This window comes from Gobio gobio (genome assembly GCF_949357685.1).
Source record: "Gobio gobio genome assembly, chromosome: 10".
In the NCBI taxonomy this organism is placed as follows: Eukaryota; Metazoa; Chordata; class Actinopteri; order Cypriniformes; family Gobionidae; genus Gobio; species Gobio gobio.
Window position 1 is genome coordinate 35,958,346 of NC_137116.1, and position 11,822 is coordinate 35,970,167.

Sequence of the window (11,822 nt, forward strand, 5' to 3'; positions counted from 1 at the left end):
TCATTGCAAATGATATTATATTATTCAAAAGTTAATCATTTTCTGTACCGAGTCTTACTGTATGTAGATGTAGTCTAATAAAGTAACTTATTTTGGCATACTAGCAATTTTAAGTTTATAACGGCAGGAAATGTTTCTCAAGAACAGTGTTGTGATAATATAACAAGGAAACCACTCATCTCTCTGCCCGGCTGCAATGGCGTGTTGATACATGGAGAGGAGGGTAGATCCACATATGACCACATTGTTTTATTTTGAGCGGCCTTCCTGCCAGAGTAATTCAATTACACTACAAGTCTCTATGATACACTTCTTTTTGATACACTCTATGATACACAAGTCTTTTTTTCCACCTATATTGTTGTGTTTCACCATAAAACATTTTTATTAATTTTACTTGCAATTTGATTTCAACTGTCAGATTTAGCCCATGTTGAGGGTGGTATGGTGGGGTGGGGGTGATAGACAGCAGGCAATTCACAGCTTTTGGTTTGTCTCCTCCCATAAGGCACCTGTGGTGGTAGGTTGCCCCATGCAGACAAAGCATTCAAAGCAGGGGGTTGGCCTTCAACCAGCCAATAAGAAGGCGGAGAGGCATGTTCATGGAAAACACAGATCACTTGAGCTCAGTGACAATTCAAAGCTGAGTGAGGAACAATTCTGCCGCTCACAACTCAACTTGTTTAGGAGCATTGCACAGCTTAGAAAACGCTAAAGGTTAGGAATGGCGGTCACTAATTTCCATTACATTACCCGGATGAGCAGTGGCTTCAAAGTGTACATCTTAGAGGGTAATTATCACATTTTATCTCTTTTAATACAAGTTTAAACTAAGAATTGCATGATGTGTGCATGTTATCTGCATTTAAGAACAAAATGAATTGTACAACTGGCATTTATAATATCTTGAGCTGTCTAGTATTTTTAATATGCACTCTTTATAAAAAAGGGGGTTTTCACAGTGAAGCACCATTTTTGGTTCCCAAGTGAATCAATTCTTAAAAGCCCCCTTCTTTCTAAGTGTAAAGAACATTTTAATGATTGAAAGAACCAAGACACTTTTGTGCAATGGAAAGCTTCAATAGGTACTATGTAGCTTATTCATATTTAAATGCATTTAAAATTTCACATATACATGTTCAAACGGTTTCAAATTAGAAAAGAGGCTGGAAACCCCCCTACTGGCAAATATTATGGTGCTCTTTTATTTTTGAAGGTTAGTTGAGGAGAGTTGAGATGAAGACACGCTTGATACATGTTTTAGGCTGCAAATGAAAGAGATAAGAAAAGGGATGTGGGTCTGTTATTTTGTCTTTAATCTCCCCTGGAAAAAATATCCCTCCCTGAGGCACTAAAAATCAGTCATCAGTCAAGGTTTAAGGTGTGGTTTACACCCAGTCCCCCATCCACTGTCATGTAGAGTCAACCTGCCTTGTCACAGTCCACTGCTTAGGAGATTTTTGAGTGTGTGTTAGTGAGAGAGGGTTCTGCCAACAATGCCCCCCCCCCCCCCCCCCCCATCATCCAAGCCATTTGAGCATTTAGTAAACGCTATCCGCTTGAAGTCTGATAGCGCCTAACGTAAAATACCTCAGATGTTAATCGACACAGGTCCTGACTGGTCTAATATGTGGTTGATTTGATATCCACAGCCCATGATCTTGTTTTTAGTACTTCCTAAAATTTTTAGCAAGTTAAGAGTCTAATGATTGACGTGTAGCAAACGTCCAAGTGTAAAACTTAACTGGATGTGGTAATGATTCATTAGAGTTCCTTTAAGTCATAGGTTGCACAAAACCTCTAACCTTTCTGGAGGATGTTGTGAAAGCCAATATTAATGGTCATATTTTCCAGCAGTTCAGCAGTTTCAAATTTTCCACACAATGCTAGGGCAGGTCTTAACTAGTTCAAAACAAGATCTCAAAACATATTATCATTTGAGGAGTTATTATTATTTTTATTTATTTAACTAGGATGTGCATGCATTCATTCCATACTTTTAGTGTAGACTGTTTTTGCGAGTGAAAAGTACTGTCTTAAGTTTATCCAAAAAATTGAACCCAGCAAAACTATCATTTTGAGACTATGAATTGTCAATGGGCTCTCAATGAGCTTCAAACCATTATCAGTTGTAGCATGTAGCAGATTGTGTCTATAATGACAATATCTTTGCATGACACTGTTGCAGATATTAGCATGTGAATGGTGATGTGTATTTCAGTTTGGATTAGTCTGTTACTATCGTTATGTTGGGTAAACATTCTGTGAGCCGCATGCTTTAACCTACAAAGCCTGTTTTGCCCCTCAAAGCAGTATGAACAACAAGTCAGTGAGAAATTCATTTGTTCACTGATGTCGGTTTATTTTTTTTGGCTCGTGTTTTCCAACATTTGAATGACATTTACCGTTAGTGGTGAATCAGCTGGGTAGTTCTACAGTAGTAATACTCACAGAGCCAGTTGATCTTGCTCTGCCACTTAACGGAGTTTACATTTAACGGTGGCCCAACAACGTTTTTTCCCACAATTAAGATACACACGCAGTGATGCAATTTCGAGGATTAAGAGTCAGTTGTTTACTTGCTTGCCACACCTTTTCACAAGTAAGGGAATCGGTGACTGGCAATGACCGTGTGAGCACCCTGCAGCGATGTCATTTATCATATCTGAAGTCACACGGGCCTGTGCTCATCTTTTCACAGGACAGCCCAATCTGAGGAGTGAAGACAGATTTCGTCACATGACCAGCGACAGGGTGCGGATGCGCCCTGCACATCCGATAAAGCGCAAACACAGTTCAGAGAGAGGACGGACACTTGAAGAGAGGTAGGCCTAATCAACCGTGGAAGCAATAACCAGTAGAATAAGAGGGACTGAAGAGGAGTTAGTTTGGTCATTAATTTTTTTGAACTTTCTGTTTCAGAAGAGAGAGGGCCCTTAGCAAGAGTCTGGGCAGCAGTTCCCGCAGATCATCTGGGTTCAGTATTCCTGAAAGCCCCACATCCACATGGAGCCCAACGGCCAGCCCCACTCACCTGATCCCAAGCCCAGTGTACTCCACCCCAGTCATGGACGAGCCTCTAGCCCTAATCAAGAAACCACGCCCAGAACCAGAGAAGGCAGAAAGCCAAAACAAAGCCACAACAGTCAGACAAACACAGGTGATTATTACTACTGTTAAATGATTATGGCATGTTTCATATTAAAATGTAATGTTGTTTGCTTGTTTACTAATTTATTTATTTAATTATATATTAATTATTTTACTTATTTATTTTTTATTAAAAAAAGAACATAAAAATGACTATTTATTAAAAATATATAAATAAAAATATCATTATTCAAATTATTTTTAAATAATATAATGTATTTAAGTAATATTAACTAATAAAAATGTCTAAATCCTGCATACCAGTATCTTAATAAGCATCAAAATGATCTGTGAAATAATATTGAACCATTTAAGTATAATTATTAATACACATAATTAATTAAAAAATAGTAATAAAATGTGTTAATATAAATAATAATATACCTTAATATAAGCAACAATATATAACCTTTAATTATGATATAATATTATGTATGTATGTGTATATATTTTTTACTAATATTTACATATATGATAGATATGTGTAGATCCTAAGTATCAACATCAACATTATCTGTGAAATAATATTGCAGCATTTTTATTAAGAAACATAATTGATGAAAAATTATATATATATACATATATCCAATATATATATGCAAAATTATTTCAACGATAATTATATATTGCATTTTATATATTGAACAAATTAAATATTTTAATTAAATTAACTTTAGTTTGTATTACTATTATTTTTAATCAATTATGTTTATTAATAATTACATTTATAATTAATAAATAATTATATTAATTATATATAATACAATTTATTAATTATTTATTAATTATTAATAAACATAATTGAATAAAAATAAAAGTAATACAAATTGTTAACATTCAATAAAATATAAATAATAATAATAATAATAATAATAATAATAATAAATATAATTTTAATAAAATGATATTGAAATAATATTGAAATATATGCTAGAAATATGTGTAGATCCTGTGTATCACTACATTATCTGTGTAATAACATTGTACCCAAGTCTGTAAATATTACCAGCCCTAAGTACTGTGGCTACCAGACATTAGCCAAACTGCATTCAAAGCTACGTGCTAATACATAATTAAAAGACCTATTTGTGCCTGTTCCATCCTCTCATCCCCTCCTTCAGCAGTACAAGCTGACTGAACACGTTCAGTGTATTATACCATCCACCTCTTAGAGTCTATCCTCCGGCCACCGCAGTCTGTTCATCCTCACTAACTCTCTATGAGACACAACAGAATGCAGGAAGGCACTTTTGTGTTCCTGAGAGAGTGGCTCTTTAGAGTGCGGACAGGCCTCTGCCTGTCTCAGATATGCAATCCAGCCGGATTCAGGGAGAAAATGTGAGCAATGGGTGGAGGAATGTTGTCAACAAGTCTCAACACACCAGTGCTGTTGTTGACCTGCTAGTGGCATTAAGGCTGAGGGAGAAACATTCGAAAACCACCAGCCACCAACACAACTGTCCATTTTTTCCAATTAGTTTCCCATCTTTCCATCGATTTTATTCATTAGCTATTTCGAAAGCTCCATTATAGATGGTTGAAAAGTTGTGTGGCTACAAGGATTTGCTGACGTTTGCTGTCTTTTTCAGATACGGCCATCTGTCATCACTTGCGTTTCCTCTGCAACAAGGTCAACCAAAAAAGACTCCTGCGATCAATCCGCAAGTAAGTAAAAATATGCAAATATCCTTGGCATGCTTCCTTTAACATGTCCGTGCAGATATTTTTCATCGGAATGAATCATTTTTAAGCCTCATCATCTGATTCCACTTTGTCTCTACAGTTGTTACCCAGCACAGTTATGATCACGTTGAAGAGCATTTCCAGAGGAGTCTCGGGATGAACTACCACAGAGCCGCCTCCATCAGCGTGTCTGTAGATGACCACTTTGCCAAAGCGCTGGGTGATAAATGGCTCCAGCTCAAAGCATCGTCCTCTTCCTGCCATTCATCCTCTTCTTCGTCTTCTTCATCTCCACCCAGCAGTCCGACCTTCATCCACTCACCCGGCAATTGCCAGAGTCCCAAAAGGGCACGCAAAGATTCAGTCAGTCCTTCCACAACCACACCCAACTTATGGTCTGAGAAATGAAGAAGAGAAAGAAATCAGATGTACATATGACAAAACGGACTTTAAATGCATGTGTAGCTGTAGGCCCATGTGTTTCTGCTGTAAAAAGCCAAAGGGAGACTACGTTTGTGAGATAGCCAATTGATGTGTTTCAATGGCTGTTAACCAATGAGGAATTGTTAAATTGTCATTTAAAGGGAGATATTCAATATCTGACCATTTTCGGATCATTTCATGGTAGCTAAGCATTGTTGGAGTTGGCTTTTTCATTGGTTTTGTGGGTGCCACTGTTTTTTATTTGTCGACTGTGATTGCACTGATTATTGCTAATAACATTTCATTGTCTGTTGGAAGCTTTCTTCTGATAATACGTGCATATTTATATTAGACGGTGTACCAAGATCTTGTAACCTAAAAGGAGCACTGAGCAAAAATTACTAGGTCAGAAAGTTTCATGTTTTAGTTAGAAACAAATGCTTGAAAAAAGAGGTGGGAAACTGTTTGGCATCTCTATGGGCTATTGCTGTTCATTTCAATCCCTGTGTAAATTTCAAGCTTTTATACTATTGTACATAATAAACACCTTTTTTTAAATGCATTCATTGTAGATGTTTTAATGATAAAACAAAATATTAACTTACATTTTTTTAAAAATTTTAAAGAAATAATATTTTTATTTAGCAAGGACACATTAAATTTGACATTGTTACAAAATATTTCTATTTCAAATAAATACTGTTCTTTAGAGCTTTCTATTCACCAAAGAATATTCAAAAATGCATCCACAAAATATTAAGCAGCACAACTTTTTTCAAAATGTATGTTTCTTGATCACCAAATCAGCAAATTCGAATGATTTATGAAGGATCATGTGACACTGAAGACTAAAAGCAAAAAAACTTAAATTGTAAAATTTCCCAATACAACTATTTTTACTGTATTTCTGATCCAATAAATGCAGGTAAGCATAAGCTAAAAACATTCAAAACACCTTACTGACCCCAAATTTAACAGTAGTGTACGTTATTCCTAAGAAAATTATATTTTTCTTGGTAATCTTTCCTCAAACTTCTAGTAATAACTTGCTCTGCCACATTCACTTTTAATCACTTCATGATGTTTAAACTTCATAACCCCCCAGAAAATCATTTAAACTTTTTAAATATGGTAAAAGCCAGCAAAAAGACACAGCTATGCTCTTAAAAATGCAAGTGGACAATGTTATGGGTCAAACTATTTTCTGACGTAATCAACATCTGTATTTTACTTGGAATATTTATTTTTTAAGCACAGAAAAAACAGGTTAATGAAGTAGACTAACTTTCAGTCATCAATAGGTCTTCTTACTAAATGCTTGGACACATGCAAAAGTCATTCCATTGATTTTTTCTGCAGCAGAAATCGATAGAGCGAAATAGTGTGTGTGATCGTTATGGGAGGGTATAATTAGTCGGGACATTATAAAAACCCTTGTGTCATAATTTTAGAGGCCAGATTCAAGTTGTGTTTACCAGTACTTAAACATAAGCATACCTTGCCAGAAGCTAAACTGCAAATAGATTTGACCTTCTTAGATTGTTTATGATAAAAAGGAACTAGTTGGAAAACAACTTGCATGCTTGCTAAAAAAAAATATATCAACTGCCAGTTAGATCAGATGCAAAACTTGTCAATCACAAGATCAGGTTCAAGAAGCTGAGAAACAGGTTTGAATGAAGATTTTCTGGCACAAAGGTACTGTAAAAGCCATTGAACAGAGTTCAAAGAAGTCCTGTTGCCAAAAGCCCTGCCTTACACTCTTTTGCAGGCTTGACTGGCCTCATACAGGGGAGAGTCTAGTGTTTCTCAGAGAACAAAATGACTCATGCTCAGTGGCTCAGATCTCAAGGTGTTGCAGTAACATGATGTCCTTCTGGAATGTGGACACCTCAAGGCAGCTTTAAGTCACATGAAAAGTTAGTATAGATGACATCATTAACTAGCAGAGCAGATCCGCACAACATGTAACCGGCAAGATTAACAATACTATTAACATTATTTCGATTGCTTGATACCTTTGCATTATTTTATTCCAACTTACCAACATTAGCAATAACACTTTGCAATAAGCAAATGTGTAACAATGTCCCTGTTACACATTTTACATGGTAATAACAGTCAATTATGCATAGTTACAAGCAACTAACCCAACCTTAACCCTAACCCTTATTATTGTAGTTAGTTACTATTAATTAGTACTTAATTGTATAATTACACTGTAACAAGGACACCATAAAATAAAGTTTAACCATCAATGTTTTTTATTGTATCAACAGTAAGCAATATGTTTGTTACAGTATTTATTAATCTTTGTTAAAGGTGTCATGAACTGGATTTTTTTAATATATATATATATATATACTGTTGTCTGAGGTCAACTTAAGACGTTTGCGTGGTTTTTACATTCAGAAACATCATAATGAATAAGTAATAGGCTACTTTCTGCCTTGGTTTTGAGGCTCTCTGAAAAACGATCGGTTTTGATGGGCGTGCTGCACTGAAGACTTGGAAGTTGTTTACAATCAATTCCGCGTCGTTTAGCTTCATGAGTCGGTGGGCGGGCTTGAGGCGGTGCTTCTGCATCCTACTATGTCAGTGGTCGACATATTCTGAGATCTCTCGTTTTCTGGGCCTGGTGTCTATAAAAGCTTTTCTTTGACTAACAAGGATGTTTTCAGCTCTGAAACTTGCAGGATATTCTTATATCACGATGAACTTTTATATAGGCTACCAAAGGCTCCAACGAAAGTTGATTTCTTAATTCATCACCCCTTTAATGTTAATTATTGTTAAAGGGTTAGTTCACCTGAAAATGAAAATTCTGTCATTAATTACTCACCCTCATGTTGTTCTAAACCCGTAAGACCTTCGTTCATCTTCGGAACACAAAAAAATATATTTTTGTTGAAATCTGATGGCTCAGAAAGGCCTCCATTGGCAGCAATGACATTTCCTCTCACAAGACATGAAAATATGACGTAGAGCCGGGGTTCTGACACATGACCCGGAAGCGAGGAACTTTATTTACAAACAGAGGAAGACGTGCTGTATCTGTTACAAACAGAGGTGACACGGATAACAGAGGCAGGTGAAAGCAGAGTTTATTTGCAGAACCAGGATGTGAGCAAGTGAGGGGACTGGCGATGGAGCTGTAATTCTGGATGAAGCGTCGGTAGAAATAGGAGAATCCTAGGAATCGTTGAAGTTCCTTGACAGATGATGGGGTTGGCCAGGACCGGATGGCTTCCACCTTCCTCTCGTCCATCCGGATGCCACTGTGATCGATGATATAGCCGAGAAACTGCACTGAGAGCTGATGGAAAGAGCATTTCTCGGCTTTAAGGTAGAGCTGGTATTTCCTCAGGCGTTGAAGGACCTCCGCAACGTGACGGCGATGGTCGGCCATGCTCCGGGAGTAGATCAAGATGTCATCTATGTAGACCAGCACGAACCTGTGGAGACACTCCCGGAGCACCTCATGTATGAAGTCCTGGAATACGGAGGGGGCGTTGGCGAGTCCATATGGCATCACGAGGTACTAGTAGTGTCCTGTGGGCGTGTCAAAGGCGGTCTTCCACTCGTCCCCCTCACGTATCCGGATGAGGTTTTACGCGCTGCGGAGGTCCAACTTCGTGGGGGATAACGGAACTTAACTGTGATGTTGTTCAGGGAGCGGTAGTCAATACAAGGCCGCAAGCCTCCATCCTTCTTTGCCACGAAGAAGAAACTCGAAGCAGCAGGTGAGGTGGATGGACGGATGTAGCCTTGCTCCAGCGCCTCCTTGATGTAATCCTCCATGGCCTTCTCCTCCGGAAGGGAGAGGGGCTAGATTTTCCCCTTGGGCACTGGTTCACCTGGCAGCAGATCGATGGCACAGTCCCATGGCCGATGGGGAGGCAGCTTGGAAGCCCGTTGGGGACAGAAGACGTCACTGAAAGGGGCGTAACAGGTGGGGACATCCACCGATCGTATCTCTACCGGACTCTCGATGGACGTGGCACAGACAGGGAGATCTTGGGGACGCGGAGAGGGACGCATCGGTGGAGATGGGAAGCAGTCCGGGAAGCAGTTGTCGCCCCACTTCAGGACTTCTCCCGTCTTCCAGGAGATGACTGGATTGTGCTGCTCTAACCATGGGCGCTAGGATGATGTCAGCGGTGGACTCCTCCAGAACCAGCAGGTGTAGTCGCTCCATGTGGAGGATTCCGACTTGCACTCCGATGGGACCCACGGAGCGACTAACCTGCCTCCGACTGAGTGGTCTACCAGTTATCGACTGGATTTGGTAGGTCGTCGGAGTTGCAGTCGTGCGGAGCTTGAGCTGGCGGCAGAGGGTTCCCGAGATTAAGTTCCCGGCTGACCCAGAATCGAGGAGGGCAGTAACTGAAAGGGAAATTCCAGCAGCAGTAAGGTTTACGGTTGTGGTGAGTGGCTTCATCTTATTTAGAGAAGGGATGATTGCACTCACCATGGGTCGAGGAGGACGGACTGGGCATTTGGAGATGTAATGCCCAGGTAGACCGCAGTACAGGCAGAGATTCTGGGTCAGCCGTCTCTGCCGCTCAGGCGATGTCAGTGGGGTATTCTCCAGTTGCATGGTCTCGGGGTTGGGTTCTGGAGTGCTGATATCACCTGGTCGGCGGAGGAATGATGACAATGACGACTGGCCCTGGTGTTCTTCGATACACGACTGCATACGAGTGGCGAAGCGGATGGAGAGTTGAATGAAGCGTTCTAGCCCGATGGTATCCTCGTATGCAGCGAGATGCAGCTGCACCCGAGGATCCAGACCCTGTCGGTAGGTCGTAATCAGGGACTGCTCGTTCCATCCACTAGCAGCAGCGAGGGTTCGAAACTGTAGAGCATACTCATTAACAGTGGAGGTACCTTGTTTCAGATGATATAACTGTTCTTCGATCGACGAATCCCATGATGCTTTCCCAAAGACCTCCTTGAAGTGAGACATGAACCTTGACAGGGTCTGGATCACTGGACTGTCGGTGGACCACATGGATTCCGACCAAACGGAGCGCTTTACCGGAAAGTTGAGATGTAATGAACGCCACTTTAGCGCGATCGTTGGGGTACAGGCGCGACTGCATCTCCAGGACCAGCGAACATTGTAGAAGGAATCCGTTGCAATCCTCTGATGAATTTTGAATTTCAGTCAAATGCAGGCTATTTTCGCTGTGTACCAAACATACAATACGCTTCAGATGATTACTCTTACATGTAAATATGTACTACATTAATGTCAAGACAAGACGACCTAGCTGTTTTGGGGGAAAAAACAATAAAACCACACCTGCCACAGAAGTCTAGTTCTCCCCGCCACCATGTTTAAAGCTTATGACACGCCCATCTCGGGAATTGGGGTATCAAAATTATTTCCGAACTTCCCAGTGGTAAACACGACATCAGAGGGCGTTCATGTGCAATTTTTACCAAGGAAACTCGTATTTATGATAATTCCGATAGCACGTGAAGGCAGCATAAGAGCAGGTGGTGATTGCAGTGATGATGACGTGCAGGTGTGTGTGCTCAGTATTCCGGTGATAGGGATCGTTGTGGTTGTGAGAGGGTGGAGCCTGGCGTGCTTGTAACAGTATCTAAGTTGTTGAATTCTAAATTGATTGTGCTTTAGGTCTTGGCGTAGTGCTCAAAATGGTGCTAAAGTGTGCATTTCCTGGATGCCGAACGCCGGCTCTACGTCATATTCCTGCGCATGTGTCGTGGTGCTTTGGAGTTCACGCCAGAGGCCCGGACAGAGAGACAAGGACATGTTGAATAAAGTCGTTATTTCTATTTTTTTTTCGCACAAACTATTCTCGTCGCTTCATAAAATTATTGTGGAACCGTTGTAGTGAGATGGACTTTTTAACAACGTCTTTAGTACCTTTTATGGGTCTTGAGAGAGGAAATGTCATTGCTCCCAATGGAGGCCTTTCTGAGCCATCAGATTTTAACAAAAATATCTTCATTTGTGTTCCGAAGATAAACAAAGGTATCACGGGTGTCGAACAACATAAGGGTGAGTAATTAATGACAGAATCTTCATTTTTGGATGAACTAACACTTTAATGTTATGAAGCGACGAGAATACTTTTTGTGCGCAAAAAACAAACAAAATAACGACTCTATTTGAACAATTTGTTCTAGCCTTTGTCAGACTTTTACGTTGTTGACACAGTGTAAACAGTGCAGCATTTACAGAAAGAGGGCTTACCATTGGCCGAAGCTGTTCACGTGAGCACCATGATGCATGCGCACGAGTCGCTCTGCCGTAGAACTAGGAAGCGTTGCACTGTTTAGACTACGTCAACAGCGTAAGAGTCGGACACAGGCTAGAAGAAACTGTTGATGGGTGAACTAACCCTTTAACTATTTAACAATATGTAACTATTTAATACAATTATTGTCAAAGGGTTAGTTAACCCAAAAATGAAAATAATGTAATTTATTACTCACCCTTATGCCGTTCCACACCCATAAGACCGTTCATCTTCGGAACACAAATGAAGATAATTTTGTTGAAATCCGATGGCTCAGTGAGGCCTCCATAG

General features: G+C 39.8%; 1 protein-coding gene across 1 annotated transcript; it reads left to right on the plus strand.

The window, feature by feature from the left end:
- The first annotated feature begins 545 nt into the window (after positions 1–545).
- Positions 546–5,966, plus strand: vgll4l (vestigial like 4 like). Its single transcript, XM_079827069.1, has 5 exons — positions 546–791; positions 2,702–2,825; positions 2,923–3,160; positions 4,740–4,815; positions 4,934–5,966. Exons 1-5 carry the CDS (start codon positions 725–727, stop codon positions 5,239–5,241), a joined length of 813 nt encoding a protein of 270 aa, XP_079683195.1. The 5' UTR covers positions 546–724; the 3' UTR covers positions 5,242–5,966.
- Positions 5,967–11,822: the final 5,856 nt, after the last annotated feature.